The 21,649-nt window shown below is 37.1% G+C and overlaps 1 protein-coding gene across 2 annotated transcripts; it reads right to left on the bottom strand.

The window, feature by feature from the left end:
* Window positions 1-2,676: 2,676 nt before the first annotated feature.
* Window positions 2,677-20,011, bottom strand: LOC145610197 (uncharacterized). Of its 2 annotated transcripts, none has more exons than XM_081665477.1 (11): window positions 19,817-20,011; window positions 19,321-19,497; window positions 19,014-19,072; window positions 17,875-17,940; window positions 16,902-17,009; window positions 7,771-7,837; window positions 7,397-7,481; window positions 7,030-7,190; window positions 4,712-4,813; window positions 4,120-4,342; window positions 2,677-3,080 (listed from the first exon to the last, which is right to left on the bottom strand). In XM_081665477.1, the coding sequence occupies exons 1-11, from the start codon at window positions 19,853-19,855 to the stop codon at window positions 2,947-2,949; spliced, it is 1,221 nt and encodes a 406-aa protein (XP_081521603.1). In that variant the 5' UTR covers window positions 19,856-20,011; the 3' UTR covers window positions 2,677-2,946. The 2 variants fall into 2 exon arrangements, with proteins under 2 accessions (XP_081521603.1, XP_081521604.1); XM_081665478.1 differs by having other exon boundaries at window positions 19,321-19,470; window positions 19,817-20,004.
* Window positions 20,012-21,649: the final 1,638 nt, after the last annotated feature.

Below are 21,649 nucleotides of genomic sequence, written 5' to 3'. Positions count from 1 at the left end.
AAGGATCGGTGGAAACAACACAATCGCTCCGATCAACATTGACTCTTAACGGCTCAAACCACCAATCGATGACCAAAACCACATAGGAAATAAATAGATGCAGGGAAAATGAATCTTGTTTTTTTAAAGATATTGAAGTCTATAATAAGTAACATACTTTCATATTAAATTCAAAATATGGAAAGAGTAGGTGCAGTCGTGGTGGGTGTTTGGTGGGAGGAGGCAACACTGAGAAAGGGTCAAGGGAAGGCGTTGAGCCGTTGAGGAGAGAGTGGTGGTAGATCTAGTGGGTGTTCAAGTAAGGGTAATTAACCAGCAACTTTTTGGTGCAGCGGGGCATACTGTGCGACCTGCTGCCAACTCAGCAAATATAACGGGAGTCTGACGCACATAAGGGAGTCTGACACGCTCAATTTTAAGTAACCCTTAATTTTAAGTAACCTCTAATTTCAAGTTATCACTAATTTTAAGTCACTCTCAATTTCAAATAACCCCTAATTTCAAATAACTCCTAATTTCAAGTAATTCATATTATAAGTAACCCCTAATTTCAAGTAACCTATATTATAAGTAACTCCTAATTTCAAGTAACCCCTAATACCCAGAACAGAAGACAGAAACATATAACCCATATTATAAGTGACCCCTAGTTTATTTTTTTTTTTATTTTTTATTTTCTTAAACAAAAGTAACCCCTAATTTCAAGTAACCAATACTATTAGTAACCCCTCAACAATTATTCAATTAACCCATATTATAAGTGACCCCTAGTTTATTTTTTTTATTTTTTATTTTCTTAAACAAAAGTAACCCCTAATTTCAAGTAACCAATACTATTAGTAACCCCTCAACAATTATTCAATTAACCCATATTATAAGTGACCCCTAGTTTATTTTTTTTTATTTTTTATTTTCTTAAACAAAAGTAACCCCTAATTTCAAGTAACCAATACTATTAGTAACCCCTCAACAATTATTCAATTAACCCATATTATAAGTAACCCCTTTTCTTCATCTTCTTCTTTAATATATCTCCTTCAAAGCTACTCCAATGGCGCCAAAGAAGATGACGACGACGAACATCCCTAACTTCACCAAATCAACCCAATAACTCCGCTTATATGATTTTGTTGCGTCGTTGCTTAAGAATTTTGCCAAATATTGCACGTAAAACCCATAAATTTGTTTGGGGGTTTTCAAATTACTTTTTTTTTTTTTTTTTTGAAGCAATCAAATTACTTGATATTTGTGTAAATTTCTTGCATGAATTTGTTTGTATGTTGTACCAATCATCCTCATGGAAGGTAAGAGAGAAAAATCATCCTCATAGAGGTAGGAGAGAGAAAAGCATGAGAAGGGGAATACAATGAGTTAGAAGTGCGAAAAATAGGAGTCCGTTATTTTTAGCTTGAAAATAACGGAAAACGGGGTTGGAAATGGGGTCCGTTAGTTTTTTGGGCCTTAAATAAGGCTGAGCCCATAATTTAAGTATGAGAAATTTACATAATGAAAAATTTACAGGAATAATACAAATTGTGTGGTAGCCTTTAAACTAAATAAAATATATAACCCAATTTTACAAAATAGGACAAATTGCTAGTGACTTGTTAAGGAAAGGTTACTATTCCCAATAATTTTTCGTTTTCTCTGAGAAATATAATCACTCGTTAATGTTTCACTTAACCTCCCTAAAAAGTTAAAATAAGTTCAGTTCATCAAAAATAATTTTAGTTCAGTGTAATTAATTTCATTACAGTAAAAATAATTTAAATCCAGCATAAATAATTTCTGTTAAGTAAAATAATTTAAATCCAGCATAAATAATTTCTGTTAAGTTAAAATAATTGCAGTTCTTCAAAAAAAGCTGAAGTAAACGGTGCTTCTATACTAATATATAAAAAGGTGTTTATAAGAACGTCCACGTGTCACATAGACTCCCATCGTTACGCCACGTCACCAACTCACTAATCATTACGCCATGTCATGCACAAGGTGTTCCTAAGAATGTCCACGTGTCACGTAAACTAATCATTACGCCACGTCATGCACTTATAATAAAAAAAATGTTCTTTACCAGATTTGAACACGCAAACTCTAAATCTAAAATTAAGTGTTTTACCACCAAACAAAGTTATTTTTTATGTATTCTTTTGAATACAAAATATAAATATATGTAACAAATGATAATTCAATATGAACAATAAACTTGATTACAAAAAAAATTGAGTTATAAATTACAATGTATATTAATGATCAACCTTATGTAATAATTCGGGGCATCGCCCGGACTCAAAACCTAGTTACTCATTAAAAACAAAATTCATCTAATTAGAAATAGGATGAATAACAGATAATATTTGATAAATGATAAATCTTACATAACGTAATTAAAAAAAAAAATAATAATTCTTGGCTCAGTGTAATTCCAATCAAATTTACTCCTCAATGAGTAACAGAAAAGAGATTTCCTGTAGCAGTTGTCTCCTACTAGTAACATTTACCTCAAAATTACAAAGTTCAAATTTCAATTGCTTGCCAAACAAAAAAAACAATTGAATATTCCAATTTTTACAGTTGAAATTATATATTAATTCAATTAATACCAAATTCCCAAATGCAAACTAAATAGATTCGATGTCACAGTAATCCAACATCAGAAAAATAAGCACTACACAATTTAGAAAGTTTCATGAATAAAATTGATGATTTTTTAGAGTTCAAGAATACAATTTATTGACCCTTCAGCCTTTTATCTTGGACCAAAGACTACAATAAGAAATGAATTGCCAACCCAATTCACAAACTTGAGACCAATTTGGTGGGAACTCCAGTTAATCTCATCAACGAAATTGAGTCAACATGCCATAAATACAAACTGCACTTGCCCCTAGTGCAATGCAACTGTGATCAAATGTGCAACATATTTGATAATTTGAGTTGTAGCTCTTATTGGATTATGTGACTCCCATAATCTTCGTTAAACTTCTCATAACGGTGTGCATGAAGATGAGCTGATGGTCGGGTGTTCTTCAAGGCCAGTTCAATATCTTTGAGTTCAATTGGTCCAACTGGAGGCAATTCTACATGAAAAAGCATTGGAGATCAATGAGTACATAGAGCATGATAAGTGTCACGGAATAAATTTAGAGCATGATAAGTGTCATGGACAAAATTTTCCACTCTGTGTCAAACTTGGGACTTCAAAAGATAGTAGCAATAAGATCATCAAAAGTATACAAAGGTTTTCTTCCACTACATCATGTTACTGTGATCCAATTGCCTACACAAATTGGAGAATGTGATATGGTTGAAATTACTTCTGAACCAACCAGTTTAGGCATTAGGTTAGAAGACATAGAATTTGCTTTCCCACAAGAAACAGGCATTTTACTTGGGAGAGGGAGGATACTGTTTCTTATACATAAGATCTTATACAAGGTTATGAGTCATCATGCCTCCTCCAAGTCCCCTTATTAAAGCTTCCGGCATCCTTACAGTAAAAATATCAGTTTGGCCCTATCATTGAAAGAATATCTATTCTGACAATCTTCTCAGATCTGATACAACAAACTTACTCTCTTTCCTTACCTTCCAATTATCCCCATGGAGATTAAAGGGAAAAAAACAATTCTGTTCAATAACTTTTTTTACTTCTACGGCAAATCCAATTGTTTTCTACAAATTGTCGTCACACAACAGCGTTTGAACAAATATCACCCCTGTTTCCGAATAATCTATAACACTTTCCATTTTGGTTTGTTTATAAAGTTCTTTCACTTTATTCCATTTTTGACAAATCCCTTTTCCTACCTTACCCTTCTTATGCCACAATATACTTGTTTTTTTTTTTTCCACCCTCTCTCTCTTACTTTATCCACCTTATTATTTTTAACACCCCAATTTCTTTATATTCTCTTACTTTAACCTCCTTTTTCTTACACCCACCAGTTTTATACTCTCTGCCTCAAACCTTCTTTTTCTTACACCCACTCACCACATCAACACTCTCTTTGCTAATTTCTTAACATTTGTGCAATAAGTAATTGTAAGGATCAAAATGGAAAAAGAAGTTTGGAAAGCAACAGAGCATCAAGACCAAAGGTATGGAAAGTTACATACCATCCTCAGGGATGACTTCTGTCTTCTGTTCAAGGACTGTCATCAATCGCCTAAGTGGCTGCATGGCAGCCTCTTTGCACACCAATCTTATGTCTGATCCTGAGTATCCTTCAGTTTTTTCCACCATTACATCATATGGAACTTGATCATCATTAGGTGTTGATGGCAGAAGCTCCTCAAACATACCTCTACGTGCTTCCGGGTCAGGAAGGGGTACAAGTATCTTTTTCACTCTTGTCAAGGAAAGCTTAGTAATAACTCTGGGACTGTTATGGCATTTTGTGATTTAGCCTCTTGTATGTAAAAAAATAAAAAGACAAAATGTTAAGTTATATGAAAAAAGGTACTAGTGCCATTCATCCTATCTACTAGTGTGTGAAGATCCCACATTTCCACCGGTAGATCGTCAATTTCTTGACAGCCTAAATTCGCAACTACAGAGAACTATTAAGTATTTTTTAATTATATTTGAGTAATTTGACTAGTACGGTGTACTATTCAGTAAGTTATAAAAACCAATGTTAGAATGATTCATGACAAATTAAAGTTGCTGAAACAACAAATTAACTACATTCAAATCAACAGAGGATACTCTCTTCTCAAGTCGCCGTAACATAGCTGCATCCAGTTCCCAAGGAAGATTTGTTGCAGCCAAGACAAAAACCAGTTCGTTGCTTTTGCTCAAGCCATCCATCTGCCATGGGTAGAGTAAAACATACCTTTAATATATTTGAGATTATAAAATACGATATCTGCCTCCGTATAAGACAGCTTTAAGCATTGCCTATGTATAGTATATTACTCAGCATGTTTTATACAGAAAGAACTTACTGTAGCCCACATTAATATTGCAAAGCAAAATTGCAGAGAAAGTTATCAAGAATCAAAGAGAACAGATACAATCAATGCAACATATCAGTATCAGTAAATCTCCTACAATGTTCACAGGGCTTATGTGGACGCTAAATCTAAAAGAAGCAAGGGGCCATATTGACCAATTGTGACAAGAAACATAAATCCTGCACGCACAATACAATATGGACTTGCTATTTTTCTAATTAGGAGGCCTTTCTTATATATGTTATATTCCAAATCCTATGGCCTAGTTCTTTGAGCACAAAATGACTTAAAAGTTTGTAGACTTATACCATTTGGCAGCGAGAGTTTCAGAGAACTATGCTTATCTGCTTGCAAATTAAACAGTTTCCAAAGTTTACTCAGTCATCCAATATTGTCATGCTGCTCCAGATAATCCCCACTCCCAACAAACAAAAGTGTTCATTCACCTCTCATTTCTCTCCATGGTTTCTCCTCTTTATTTTTTCCCCTCTCTCCCCTGCAATTTGTCAGAATCTTCAACCACTAAATAGTTCTTCCAAAATTCTTTCTCCTTGACAATCTTAAATAATAGCCTGCAAATTGAGCTTATGATGGAATGGATCTGTTGGAGTAGAGAAATTGGTTCCAAGATAATGAGAGTGATGAGAAGGTAAAACATCTGTAAGGAAAACAAGTTGGATGAAATAGCTAAGAAATTGTTCCTTTCTCACCTTTAATTCACTTATTATCTTTCATTTATATAGGAACTCTGCCAGAGGTAAACAGTGGAAGATACACTGGAAAAAGATTTTTGCTGTACATTTAGTTTAAGTAGACAAAAACTAGAGAAAATTCTGAAAAAATAGAAGCAAACCAGAAAGAAAAAGGGTTTGGGTCTTTGGGGGATTGAAAATCCAATAAAAGACTTAACTAAAAAACTCAAAAGAAAAAAATTTCAACCAAAAGTTCTGAGCCAAACATGATTACATCAATTTATTAAAAGTTGACGGGTACTGCAGTATTTTTTTTTATTTTTTAATTTAATTTTATTTTTTAATTTAATTTTATTTTTTTTATTGAAAGAGGGTACTGCAATATATTATAATAAAGAAATAAGGCCTAATTATCGATTTTTCAACAACATGATCTTAATTTATTTTGATTTTGACTTTATTCTACTCCCTCCGTTTTTTTTTTTTTATTTGCATCACTTGGGATTGCATGGAGTTTTAGAAGAGTAATATAATATTGTGAGTAAGTGAATAAATTATTATGGTAAAAGTAATGTGGGGACATGAAAGTGAAAGTATGTGAGAGAGAGTTGTGGGGACCATGAGAGAGAAATAATAAATTAATTTGAGTGGGGTTTAAAGTAAGAGAGAGAAATAATAAAATATAATTTAAAGTTAGGGTTTGTTCTCATGACTGAACTCAGCTGAGCTGAACTGAAATGAATATTTTATAAGAGAAGGAAATTAGGAGCTGAACTAAACTGAACTGAGCTGAACTGAATTGAATTTCTACGTGTGAGAACAGGCCCTTACTATATATAGAAGTGATGCAAATAAAAAAAAAGGTGTATGTGATAACAAAAATGTTGTAGACTATTACGTTAACAACAAAAGGAATGCAAGTAGCACTATGCCATGCAAACTTAGCTAGATGTACTGATGATGTGGTTATAATGTTATACCGTTATATTAAGTAATAAAAAAAATAAAAGAAAAAAACACAAGAGGGGAGTTATATTTTCCAATCGGTGGTAGAACGTGCATGGACGTAAAAATTTATTGGTTGCATCATCAAAAAGTGTGATAAAATTTTTCATATACAAACGGGTGGCGACCCCATTTTTTGGGATAAGGCGTTTGAGCATAAGTTGGGAAGAGAGAAGACACAGGTGCAAGATGCACCAAGGTTGTTTTTTGCTCATTTGATATTTGATGATTAAATGAACAATTACCATCCGTTAATTTAATCATCAAAATAAGCAAACAAAAAAAAAAAAAAACCCCCTTGGGCGCATCGTGCAGAAAATGACATGTCATATAATGAGTGAAATAACAAAACAGTTTTGCATACAAACATCACCTGTATGAGGAGCTCAGTTTTCAAACGCCTACTAGCCTCATGCTCACTACGTGCTTCACCACGATGACTAATAACTGAATCAATCTCATCTATGAAAACAGTAGATGGTGCATGATGCCTGGCAAGCTCAAAAAGTACTTTCACTAATTTCTCTGAGTCACCTGTGTCAATACAAAAATGTCAAACCACAAACTCAATATTATAGTGGATGCTTCATGATGCATGATAATCTGGAAATATAGACTCTATTATGTCATTTGCATGCACACAGGTTTTACATTATCCAGATAGAATTTGCCTCCAGTTCAATTAGTAAAATAGGAAAAGTATAAATGTCTCATAAATCAAGAAATGTTCTCTCACATACCCCTCCATTTGCTAACAACAGATGACGCTGAAATATTGAAAAATGTGGTTTTGCACTCTGTAGCGACAGCCTTTGCCAGCATAGTCTGCCCACATCAAAAGGTGAATCAGACATTGAAGAGAAGGAAAAGTGAAAAATAGTATGCCAATAGAGTTTCTCCAAGGAAAGAAAAAAAAAAGAAGGACCAATAAAAGAAAATTAATTATGAGGTTGCAAATCATATCAAAACTACCAGGGCAACTACTTAGCTGAGTACCGTGCATTTAACGTTAATTCCCTAATAGCAACATGAGAATTACATACTACGGAGGTGTCAAAAGCATTTAATATAATCAAGGAGACTGAGAAACCTCACTCAGAGGAATTTTTCTTACTTTTCCTGTTCCTGGGGGGCCAAACAGAAGAATGCCCTTCCATGGAGATAACAGTCCAGTGAAATACCTTGAAACAAGCCAACAACAATCAGCATATGTGAAATATGAATTAGAAACAGCAAATCATCTATCAAGAGAGGTCCAGTTCCATTAGTATTAATTAGGTTATTTGAATAATAATCGTAGAACTATGTACTACCAACATTTTCTTTCTAACACTACAGAAGAGAGTCAATTTGATATCATGGACTACAAGTAATCAGTAGGAAAATTGCATTTAGAGACATTATCTTTACATTTTTTAATCCATATACAAGTTTCTACATAGCAACACTTAACTTGAAGAAAATGGCCAGGATCATAAGGGTACATATTATAATTTGATAATAGTTATGGTAAAGTTTGATGTTCGTAAAAAGAAATAATGGGTGTATTTGCATTAGGCAGCATGGAATTATTTTGAAATGCATCCGTCAAAATCACAGTGGCATATCAAAGCCATATTTTACCACATAGAGTTGTAAAAATAACATCATTAGATAATAATGGAGGCAGGTAGCAACTATACACTAATCGAACATTCAACAATTCCAATGATTCAGTTAAATTACAAAGAAAATCAATGGGCTATAGTTTTGCAACTTTTTAAGTGCAAAAGAACCAAAAAGATACTCCCTTTGTCCTGTACTCCCAAAGTAGTCACACTAGTTTGAATGGCGCACATTTTTATGCAATACAATTGACAATTTAATTAAATTTATTTAGTTTGTAGTGGTGTATTTTTCAATTTTCAGTTTTAGGAGGAAATTAAGCCATAGCTTTTATAAGGGGTGTAGGTGCGAATTATTTTATTCTCATTTTTTTCAGAAAAAAATTGTGTAATTCTTCTCCTCATCCCCACCTCTCTCTTCAAAACTCAACATTTCCACCATTTACAAACCTTTATTTGCTCTCTCCTTTATCAATTCTTCCACCCACCATCAGTCGCAACCTCTTCTCTCTCCTTTCTGCCTGTTCACCACATTACACCATCATCGCCAACCGAAAACCCAAATTCTCTCTCCTTAAAGTAAACTATGACAACGCAAAAAAAAAAAAAAAAAAAAAAAAAAAAAAAAAAATCCAACACATTTTAAGCAAAAGTAATTTTCTGAGGCATGTCCTCAAACAGCTTACATGCATCATCATCTATAATATCTCTGATCAAGTTTTTACCAATAGTATCAATGCTCCAAAAATTCCAGAAAACTATTTGATTGTATTGAGCACGGTCAATATATGTCTTAATGCATAGACCATTGCTTTCTTGTTTGGCCATTTTGCATCAGAAGTTGTAATGGTGGACCAAGAATTCATTACTTTGGCAAAGGAAGCATATTATTGTGGCTGATAATAGCGAAGGAAACTTTAAGCCACCAACTAATTGTCATAGCTGATGAAAGTTGTGATCCTAAAGGACTACAATACACATGGAGCGGGATTATTCTATGGTGTCATTTTTTAAAAAGGACACCATAACATGCTGACGTGGCATGTTATAATTGGTCATTTTTTCATTTATATTTAAAAATCAAATTATACTATATATGAAGTATGTATGTATAATTGTAATATATGTATTTTTTTAAACAATACAAAATTATACAGTATTTTTTTTTTTTTTTTATTATTTTCGAATCTGCTTCCATGAATGCACCTTCATGATATTCAATTGGAGCACAATTCAAAGTTGTTGATGCCATTAGAGGTCGGAATTGTTGTAATTGGGTAGCATATTGTTGTAATTGATGGTATTGGGGGTTCTAATTGTCGCAATTACTGCTGCGTTTTGGTGTTGTTGATGAAGCGTGGATTGAAGGTGATGGTTATGGGCGCTGCGATTGGAGGTCGGAATTGTTGTCATTGGGTAGCCAATTGTTGTAATTGATGGTGGATTGGAGGTTTTAATGGTCACAATTGGTGTTGGATTTAGGTGTTGTAGGTGAATTGTGGTTTGCAGGTGGCGCTGGTTGCGGGTTGGTGACGGAAATGGGTGACAGAAAAGGGTGTTGCTGTGACTGTTGCGTTTGTGAGTAGGGCGGTGGAGGTAATTGATTGAGGGGTGTACTGCGGGATGCGGCAGGCTGGTGGTTGATAGATTGCGGGGCTAAACTGGACATAGGTGGTGATTGAATGCGGGGCGGTGGACTGGTGATTGATTGCGGAGTAGATTGTGAGATGCGGCAGGCTGGTGGTTGTTGTAGCGGTGTAGTGGTTGGAGTGGGGATAGGGCTACTGGTGGCTGGTGTGTTGTCCGATGGTTGGAGGCCTGGGTTGTACCGTTACGGGCGGCTGGTAGAGTGGTAGTCTATGGTTTGGAAGTTGATGTTGGTGGCTTAGTGCGGTGAAACGGCAGGGGCATAAAGGGGTTTTCATATTTTTGATTATGTATAAAAAAAAATACATGTATCAAAAAGAATAAATACAATTTTGATACATTATAGATATTAAAAATAATTCAAAATTACAATCAAAATACCGAACACGAGCCAATCAGATTTTGCCACATCATTATATTGTGGTGCCTTTTTTTGTAGAATGACATCATAGAATTTTTACATTGAGCGGGCATTATTATGAAAAGGTTCTTGAGACAGGTGACCTTGAATTTTCTTGGCACCCGCCAAATGATGAGTAGCACAGTGGTCCACTAGGTTATACTACTGGCACAAAAGCAAACCCTAAGAGATTGTTCTTGCAACATCGTGGAGCTTATATTGTGGCCCTGAGTTGCGCTCTAGTCTAGGATATGACTGAAGAAGCTACTTACCTATGGACTTTTATGTGTCATTGTAATGGATGGTGCTAGGCTTGGACTTTAGCTTCTATTGTGGGACCAGTATATGTCTAAGGCAGGTAACTAAGTTTGCTTTCATCTGGATAGTTTTGCCGCCATTTATGTTCTTGAAAGCTGGGTTTTCTATTAATACAGTTGGGGAAGAGTTGCAGAGTTAACATTGAAAAAGAGAGAAGATAAGGAGATGAGGAGGAGAAGCGAGGGAAAAATAATTGGTATTATTTCGTATCTTTTTAAAAATGATCGAAAAGTTAGCCTTGGTCTAAAATAAGTTCGAATTGTTTCAAAAAGAATTTATGAAAAAAATGTTAGAATGAATAGAATTATGACCACAAGCCATCATTAATGCCATGTTTGTGCAATGCACTCACCCTCACCACCAATCACAATCACTTACAGCAGAAGACAAAGAAAGCAGCCACAGCAGGAGGGAGTACAGCAGCAGGGGACGAGGCAACACACCTCCCCTCCTCAAGCAGCAACGGATCTTTAGTAGTGGAGCAGACCTTTTGTAATTTAGCAAGAGGACAAGAAGAGTAGCTAGAGCAATTAAGGCATTAGGCCAATGAGAAGAAGGGAGGGAGTAGTATAAATATTGTAAGCCTTAGATGGCATAATTATCGAGAAATTGTATGAGAAACCTTGGAGAGTAATGGCCTAAAGCCATTGAGCGCTGTACACTTTTGCAAATCAATCAAAAAAACCCAACCTTTCAACTAAATTTCTGTCTAAAATATCTTAAGAGTATTCCACTTGGTATTAGAGCAACCATGCCGCCCACTCCGTTGACAGCGAGAGAATGGCGGCGCTGGAAGAGAAGGTGGAGGAGATGTTCGAAAAGCTTGGTGAAGGAGAGAACTCCTTGCAATACGCTTTGAAGAAGCAGCAGGAGGACGCCATTGACAAGGTGAGGCAAACGATGGACGGGAGGGTAGACCGTTTCCGACAAGACATCACTCAACAGATTAACATGACGGCGGGAAGGCAGGACAAGGTCCTTGACGAGATCCGAGGCGCCCTCAAGGCCCTAGGCAAGCAACCTACCCAGAACGTTGGTATAAACGAGGAGGTGGAGCAACCACAGAACTTGGGAGGAATCAACGGCTCGCCAATCGCTAGCGGTGGCTATAACGAACCACCAGCAGGCGCCGGAGTACTAAGCGGACTGAGAATCGGTAATTGGAACCTGGGTATAGGGTTCCAGCCGCCGCCGAACCCACCTCACAACGGCTACACCGACGAACCACCCCACAACCATAACCCCGACAACCGCTGGAAGTTCCGAAAGCTCGATTTACCCACGTTCGACGGGTCGGATCCGGATGGGTGGATCATACGAGGAGAACAGTACTTTCAGTTTTATAGGTTGACGGAAGCGGAAAAGTTGTAGGCGGCAGTGGTGGCGATGGAGGGTGACGCTCTGCGGTGGCACCAATGGGAATCTCGCCGGCGACCGGTGATGAATTGGGAAGACCTGAAGATGAGGCTCCTCAAGCAATTCCAACCCGTTAACGCCGGGACCCTTCACGAGCAATGGCTTGCTGTGACGCAAACCACCACGGTGGCAGATTATCGACGGGTATTCATTGAAAAGGCTGCACCTATACCAGATATTCCCGAAAGCTTGTTGAAGGCCCAGTTTATCAATGGTTTGAAGGATGAAGTGAAGGCGGAGATCCGTATGTTAAACAGAGTTTGGAGGATGCCATGGATTTGGCGGTGCGGGTCGAGGAGCGAAATCGGGTCGCCGGGCTTAAGAAAACGGGTGGAGTGTTTAGTAGACTTGGGCCGTACTCATACTTCAACAAAAGACCAGCCACCACTATCCTAGGAACTGGGCCAGCCAACCCATACCCCACAACCCAACTTACAACACCCACAATGCCCAACCTTATAACCTAGCCAAAACCCAAACACAAAACAACCCAACTTCCAGCACATCCCAAAGCTCAATTGCTTCAGTTAATCACCCCGCAACATCCAACTACAACAGAGTAAGTACTAGCTCTGGTCGGTTTAACGGTGAGGTTCGACGGTTGACGGAGAGGGAGATTCAAGATAAGAGGGCGAAGGGCTTGTGTTTCCGGTGTGACGGTCGTTGGACGGGACCTACTCATGTGTGCCCGGCCAAGCAACTTAGTGTTTTGTTAGTAGAGGATGAGGAGTATGAAAACCCCGGTGAACTAGCAATCATGGAGAACGTGTGTGGGGAAGAAGAAGAGGAATTGCCGACAACCATATCCATGAACTCCATTGTGGGTTTGACCAACCCCAAAACCATGAGACTCCATGGAACCATCAATGGACAAACCGTAGTAGTCATGATCGATCCCGGCGCCACACATAATTTCATAGCTCAACAAGCCGTGAAGACACTTGGGTTAACTATATCGGGGGACACTCCTTTCGGTGTTTCATTGGGTAATGGAGAGAACATTAAGGGAAGAGGGCAATGCAAGGGTGTGCGCTTGAAGTTACAAGGAGTAGAGTTGGAGGAAGACTTCCTACCTCTTCAACTAGGCAACTCGGATATAATATTGGGAATTCAATGGTTGGAAAAGCTTGGAGCCGTGCTTACGAATTGGAAGCTCCAAGAGATGACATTCACACTCTACCACCGAACGGTAACAATACGAGGTGACCCGAGCCTAGCCCGGACGGGAATAACCTTGAAGGCTATGATCAAGACATTGAGGAAGGAGAGTGGAGGGTTACTTGTTGAGTTGAACCGAATAGAGGGCACGAAGGAGGAAGGAAGATCCGAAGAAGTTCCTGAATTTTTGGCAGGGGTAATACGCGAGTTCGAAGGGGTATTTGAGACTCCTAAAGGGCTGCCACCTATTAGGAATCATGAGCACTCAATCATACTCAAGGAAGGCACTAATCCCGTGAGCGTCCGTCCCTATAGATACCCTCAATTCCAAAAGGACGAAATCGAGATGTTAATTGGAGAGATGTTAGAGGCCGGGATTATCAAACCGTCCACTAGCCCTTTTTCGAGCCCGGTTCTCTTGGTGAAAAAGAAGGATGGATCTTGGAGGTTTTGTGTAGACTATCGTGCCTTAAACAAAGAGACCGTGGCCGATAAATATCTCATCCCCGTGATTGATGAGCTCCTTATGAGTTGAATGGAGCCCAAGTGTTCTCTAAGCTTCATTTGAAGGCCGGGTATCATCAAATCCTAGTGAGGCCGGAAGACACACATAAGACGGCTTTTCGAACCCACGAGGGTCACTACGAGTTTCTAGTGATGCCATTTGGGCTCACAAACGCTCCGGCCACCTTCCAATCGCTCATGAATGAGGTATTCCGCCCCCACTTACGCAAATTTGTCCTTGTGTTTTTTGATGACATGTTGATTTATAGTGCTAACAAGGATGATCATATTTGCATTTGCGAATTGTTTTAGCTACACTTGAGAAACATACTTTATTTGCAAATATGAAGAAATGTGAATTTGGTAAGGAGATAGTGGCATATTTGGGCCACGTAATATCCAAGGAGGGGGTTTCGGTGGATCATGACAAAGTTAGGTCCATGTTAGCTTGGCCCACTCCTAAATCCTTGAGAGATTTAAGGGGGTTTCTTGGGCTTACAGGATATTACTGCAAATTTATCAAGAATTACGCCCAAATTGCTTATCCTCTAACTGATCAATTGAGGAAGGATAATTTTGGGTGGAGCTCCATGGCCGACACTGCCTTTCAGCAACTCAAAGAGGCGATGACCTCCGCACCAGTTCTAATCATGCCGAATTTTCAGAAAACATTCATAGTCGAATCTGACGCCTCCGGATTTGGACTCGGAGCAGTTCTAATGCAAGAGGGGCGACCCGTGGCTTATTTTAGCAAGGTGCTTGGTCCCGGAAGAGTAAGTCGATCTATGAGGAGGAATTAATGGCCGTTTGCTTGGCGGTGCAAAAGTGGAAGCACTATTTGTTAGGAAGGAGATTTGTAGTGAGGAGTGACCAACAAAGTCTTAAATACATCACACAACAGCGAGAGATCGGCATGGAGTATCAAAAATGGGTGAGGAAGTTGATTGGATTCGATTTTGATCTTCAATATAAACCGGGGGTTGCTAATCGGGTGGCCGACGCACTCTCAAGGAGGGGTGAAGATGAGCAGGGGAAAGAATTTGGGGCTTTACTGTCCACGCAGGGAGTGGATTGGAGTATTTTGAAGCAAGAAATTGAGAAAGATGCGGAGCTACAACAATTGAAGGAGGCCGTAGAAAAGGGGGAGGCCGTGGCTGGGTATACAATCGAGCACCAGCAATTATGCTACAAGGGGCGTGTGGTGATTCCTCGACATTCAAGTGTCAAGGCTGCTCTGTTCAAGGCGTATCACGATTCTCCGGAGGGGGGTCATATAGGAGAAACCAAGACTTATTTGAGACTTGGTGCGGAGTGGTTTTGGAGTGGTATGAGGAAGGATGTGTCGGAGTATACGCGGCAATGTATGGTGTGTCAGAGGAACAAGCTGTCGCAGCAGTCCCCGGCCGGATTACTACAACCGTTGCCCGTGCCGGAGCAGATTTGGGAGGACGTGGCTATGGATTTTATTGAAGGCCTTCCTCGTTCCAAAGGAATTGACACAATTCTTGTGGTAGTGGATAGATTGTCAAAATATGCTCATTTTATAGGACTTAAACACCCCTTTACCGCGTATGGAGTTGCTGAGGTTTTTGTAAGGGAGGTGGTGCGGTTGCACGGAGTGCCGAGAAGCATTATTACTGACAGGGATCGAATCTTTGTAAGTGTCTTTTGGAAAGAATTGTTTCGTTTACAAGGAACCGATTTGAAGAGAAGTACCTCGTACCACCCGCAAACGGATGGTCCGAGGTGGTCAACAAGAGACTTGAAACGTATTTGCGTTGTTTCGCTAGTGAGCAACCCAAATCGTGGGCAAGATGGCTGGCGTGGGCAGAATACTCGTATAACATCACCCCACACTCTTCCACTCTTTACTCACCCTTCAAGGCGGTGTATGGCAGAGATCCACCACGCTTGATCAGGGTGGGAGCTGGGCAGACCCAGTAGATACGGTTGAGGAGGTGCTGCGAGAAAGGGATGTCACGTTAGATGAGTTGAAGTTCAATTTGCTTCGTGCTCAGCAAATCATGAAGAAGAATGCGGATCGTAAGCGAAGGGAAGTGGAATTTTCAGTGGGTGATTTTGTATTCCTCAAACTTCAACCGTATCGACAGAAGTCTTTGGCAAGGCGCCCCTTTGTGAAGTTGGCTGCCAGGTTTTATGGGCCTTTTGAGATTATTCAGCGCGTGGGTAGAGTGGCATATAAGCTGAAGTTGCCAGATCAGTGTAAGCTACATCCGGTTTTTCATGTTTCGCAACTCAAGCAAGTGGTGGGGGATCGTTATCACGCTCCTACAATTCCGGACCAGATAACACCACAGCTGGAACTCGTGGTGATGCCTGAGGCTGTTCTAGAGACACGGGCTAAAGCAGGGCAAGGAACAGCTATTGAGGTCCTTATTAAGTGGCACGGGGTGCCTGATTTTGAGTCTACCTGGGAAGACCCTGCAGCTATCAATGCCACCTTTCCTGACTTCCACCTTGCGGACAAGGTGGCTGTTTTAGGGGGGGTGTTGCAATGCACTCACCCTCACCACCAATCACAATCACTTACAGCAGAAGACAAAGAAAGCAGCCACAGCAGGAGGGAGTACAGCAGCAGGGGACGAGGCAACATACCTCCCCTCCTGAAGCAGCAACGGATCTTTAGTAGTGGAGCAGACCTTTTGTAATTTAGCAAGAGGACAAGAAGAGTAGCTAGAGAAATTAAGGCATTAGGCCAATGAGAAGAAGGGAGGGAGTAGTATAAGTATTGTAAGCCTTAGATGGCATAATTATCGAGAAATTGTATGAGAAACCTTGGAGAGTAATGGCCTAAAGCCATTGAGCGCTGTACACTTTTGCAAATCAATCAAAAAAACCCAACCTTTCAACTAAATTTCTGTCTAAAATACCTTAGAGTATTCCAGTTTGATGAATCGTAGAAGTTCAATAATAATCAGAATTAAAAAAAAATGGCTACCAATGATAAATGTCAAAAGTAACAGTTATTTCCATGTTCAGACTCTTCAGAGTGGAGATCAAACATATAGTTTAGCTTATTATAGCTAAAAATACACCAGAGCATCAGAACATCCATTCGCCTATCAATAATTCTAGGCAGCATTGAAGGATATAATATCACACCTATAATACATATGCAATTAATTAAAAGGTTTAGACTTTTCTAAGTCATGTGTTATTCAACTATTCAAGACTTACTTAGGATATTTGATAGGCATGACAACTGCTTCTTTAAGAAGCCGTTTAGCAGTCTCAAGACCCTTTATACTCTCCCAGTTGACATCTTGGCTCCCACGAATAATGTCCCTGCACACAAGCACAACAATTACATCATGAAAAAATGACCTTTGACCCATAGTCGTACAAGTGTCACTTATAGCCTTTTGTGCAAGTGACTTGTAGGAAAACTTGCAAAGTCTTTTTTACAAGAAAACTTGTCACTTACAGCCATTTGTGCAAGTGACTTGGTCAATCACTTCCTTACTAAAAATAAATTATACAAAGTCATTTGAATTTGATACTTGTTAGAATTTTTAGAAGTTTAATTTCAATCAATGACTTCATTAATGGTGCTCATGATGCTATCGTGTCAATCAGTGAAATGGTAGAAAAACAATTTAATTTTTTTTTTTTTATTTAAAAAAGACATAAAGCTAAACACACTTTTTTTTTCAGCTATTATACATACTGCTTCCATTATATATGAGACAGAAAAGTGTCACAATATCAAATTTCTAATAGTAAAGTCAAGTTAAATACTCCTTCCGTCCCCAAAAGAAAGACCCATTTGGCCTAATTTTAGTCCCAAAAAGAATGACCCATTAGCATTAAAATACTCACCAATTTGCAACAATATTTTTGCAAAATTAGCTTCCCCATATAAAAGTTTGTTTTTCCATGTACTTTAATTACTATCTCTCTCTACTTTTTAAAAACTCCATGTAAATTTATCTTTCCAATATATTTTTACTTCTTTTTATTTAACTTTATCAAGACTCGCGAAATCAACCCAAAAGGGTCGTTCTTTCGGGGACGGAGGGAGTGTATGAACACTCCTGATTCTTAGTTAAAAAAAAATAATAAATAAAAAAAAATGAATTTATATATATAATCTAAAATAAGATAAATTGGAAAGAGCATTTAAGTTTATAAACTGAAAATAGAATGCCACCTGCATAGACTTTCTGCTAGGTTACGTGTTTCTGCATCTTCAAATGGAGGAAGCATGGGCTTCTGCCTGAGAAGCAAGAAAAAGAAAAAGGAAAGCGCAATGAGCAAGAAGATAATCTGAAATCAATAAAGTGCAATTACATTTCTGGATTTCAATAGATATAACATGTTAATAAAACACGAGTTGAAAGGATGTGATTGTTTAAAGTATTCAGAATATTAAATTCATGTAACATATGGGTTGAAAGTGGATCTACAAAAAAAGCCTAAAGAAACCTCAGATAATAACAGTAGCTTCGAAATGAGGAATTTGAGATTAAAAATTAAAACTGGGTATTCTGGGCCTCAGGGGAGCTCAAAATAAAAGTTAAATTTAAGTAGTTTGTTAATTAGTTACTTATATTCTTTTTGTTGAATGGCATACATAATTTTCAACCTCAGATAAGGACAGGTGTAGCTTCGAACTGAGAACATTTGAAAGATGGGAATAAAATTGGGCAATCAGGAAAGCACAATATTAAGTGGTTTGCTAATCAATTCCGTATATTGTTTTGATGAAGGGCATACATACGTAATGAACAAACTAATTTAACAAACAAGTACAATATTCTTGGCATAATTTTCATCTACAAAAGGGAGCAATACACACAGTCTCTCTTAAATCTTTAAACCTGTGACTGCAAAGTGATACCCAACTTGAGACTAAAGAACGATCTCTACCATCACAAGAGTGCACAAGTAGTTTCGAATTCAGAAATGCAAGTAATTGATTCCTAACTCACGTCTTGAGGAGAATCCAAGAGTGAATAACAAGTAGTTTTGAATTCAGTAATGCAAGTAAATGATCCCTAACTCACGTCAAACCATCACTACATGAACAGCAGTTACAACACTAAAGTAGAGAGATGTGTAGTACTTGAGCAGTGAATTAGCACAATTTCCAGCACTATGATTGGTATGAGACGCTATTAGCAATGCCAACCAGTGCTTCATCCACTAAGCAACAAGGGCATCATTCGAACTCTTTGAAGTTAGCAAGAACCCTTGACTCATAATAATTTTGCCTAATTGTGAAATTGTCTGGTATACTTATGATGAAATTACAAAGGTATAATCAAACAAGTAAGCAGAAAATCTTACACGGTATTATTCTGAGCACCATTTGCAGAAACTCCATTTGAGGGTGTCCCATTACTAGCCTATCAGAATGAAACAAAATTAACCATATCAAACATCTAAAAAGAACCATAAATTGTTAAGGATAATTAGACTCAATAAAATCATAATTATGATTATACTCATTTTGTGAAGATATCAATCAATGTATAGCTATGGCTCTTAAAATCTTTATACATACCTACCTTATCAATCAATGTACACACCAAACATTCACAATCAAATTTATAGATACTAATATAATGTACATAATTTCAAACAAGAAAATGACCTCATTCCTATATTGCTCGTAGACGGCAAGCTCGCGCTTTCTCCCACCATTCTGAGTCGTTGTCCCTCCATTCGCCGCCGTACTCCTGTTGCTCTGACCAGCCATTGCAGCATCCTCCTCCTCCGGCTTCGGCTCTCTCTTCCTTCCAAACTTCGCATCATAAAAAAACTTAAAATCCTAATAAAAAAAACCCCAAGTTCCCAAAAATTCAAGCACCAACCAACCAAACAACCAATATCCAAGGCAACTACATTAGTCAAACTTTGCCATTTTTTTTACCAAGAATCAAACAACAAACAATTGATGATGATCATAACAAGTACAAATACAAACATCATATTAAAACCCCACATTTTCACTAATATCTAACTTTCCAAATTCACAACCAAAATCAATAAAAAAAAAAAGTCAAAATTAAAGCAATTGTTCAGCAATTGATAAGCAATCATACCCAGAAAAAATTAAAATTACAAAAATGAAATACAGATAAAATTACCTGAAAACTCCAGCGAGTGAGAAAGGGTTCGTCAGACATTGTAAAACTGAAGAGAGAGAAAGAGAGAATCGGCGAAGATGGAGTACAGCTCTCTGCTTTCTCCTTTGAGGTGTTGAACTCAGCAGATTCAAACTCTGGAATTATCGACCACTAACACTGCATTAGTACTACTAATATTCTATCTATAAATAAACTAAAGCTGACATCATATTGTCCACGTGACAGCTTTATAAGAAAAATTTTTCCGCCTAAATAAAAATCTGACGTCATTAGTTTCAAATTTCAAATTTAATTTCTCATACTCTCAATTTATCTATACTCTTTAATTTATTTATTTTTCTTCTATCACCAATTATTGGTATCTAATACATCTTTCCCTTATGTGTCATCGAACAAAATACTTTGATGTGTATATTTTTTTTTCTATGTTCCTGTATATATTACAAGTTTAAAATCATTTTTTATTTGCTTAATTAAAATCGTATATTAGAAATCTAACTTTTATGTATATGCTTAAATTTTCATATTCGGTTTGTTCTTCTTAAAAATTAATTTTATAAAATTAGCATTTACAACTAATGGTTATGTCTCAATATTTTTCTGATACGTAATAATACATAAAATATATACTCTATATTTCAAAGAAATCCGTGCATCGCACGGGACTAATCTAGTCTCGGTATTATTTTGTTGTACGCCACAAAAAATATAAGTACGATGTGAATTGTAATTTTCTGATTATTTTTTGTGACTGTTGGGCCGTTGGGGGAGATATTATAATTATATGGCATTAGTACTACTAATCTCAGTATTATTGTGTAGGCCACAAAAAATATAAAATATAAGTACCACGTAAATTGTGATTTTCTGATTATTTTTTGTGTTGGTTGGGCCGTTGGGGGAGATATTATTACGAAGTATATGGCAAAAGTCAAAGTGATGTACTCCCTCCGTCCCTAAATTACATTTCTTTTTGGTAAGTTTTTTTTAGTAAATCAATTCTCTTTTTCTGTTTTATATTTAATGTTTTCTCACTTATCCTGACCTAATCTCACTCATAATCCTTGTGCCAAATTACAATGAATATGATTGGTTAAAATTTTTTAATTAGGAGCATGTGATTGGTCCTTTTTTTTTTTTGCAAAGGATTGATGAATTGTCATGAGTAATAACTAATCTATCTTTGTACTTCCCATTGCATTATCTAATTATTGTTATTTGTCTTATTCTTCCCTCGTTAATTCCCGTGTAAATTTCCAAAGAGAAATGTAATTTAGGGACGTAGGGAGTACTACGTAATTATTCTAATTAGATTAGGTCCCGTACCATGCACGGTAATATAACTACATTAAATAAAAATATGATGCATGTGAAATTAAACATGAAATATAAAGAAAAAGTTGATTAGACTAATGAGTATATCAAAACTACGTCTTACCCCTTATATATGAATGTTAAACAAAATTCAATGATAAATAACTACTATTTTCCTTTTTATTAACCAAAGAAGTATTTTAAAATTACATATTACTCTAAACTTATTTTGCGCTAAAATTTGTGTATTACGAATCATAAAATCAAACATGTTTTTAATATTGTTACAAAATTATCTTATATAAAATACATTGATAATTTGAGAGAATATAATATGATGTACATTGTGCTACTAAAAGAAATGACATATGAGATAATATTTATAAGATACGAAGTTATAGATGTGGATAATATTTATTACATAAATAAAAAAAATATGTGAATCAAATTATTACAATCATAAGATTTTTGTAAATATATTGTATGTAGTATATACTCCCTCAATCCCTAATTATTTGC

Source organism: Chenopodium album, chromosome 24, assembly GCF_948465745.1.
Source record: "Chenopodium album chromosome 24, dcCheAlbu1.1, whole genome shotgun sequence".
In the NCBI taxonomy this organism is placed as follows: domain Eukaryota; kingdom Viridiplantae; phylum Streptophyta; class Magnoliopsida; order Caryophyllales; family Amaranthaceae; genus Chenopodium; species Chenopodium album.
This window is presented reverse-complemented; position numbering and strand designations above follow the sequence as displayed.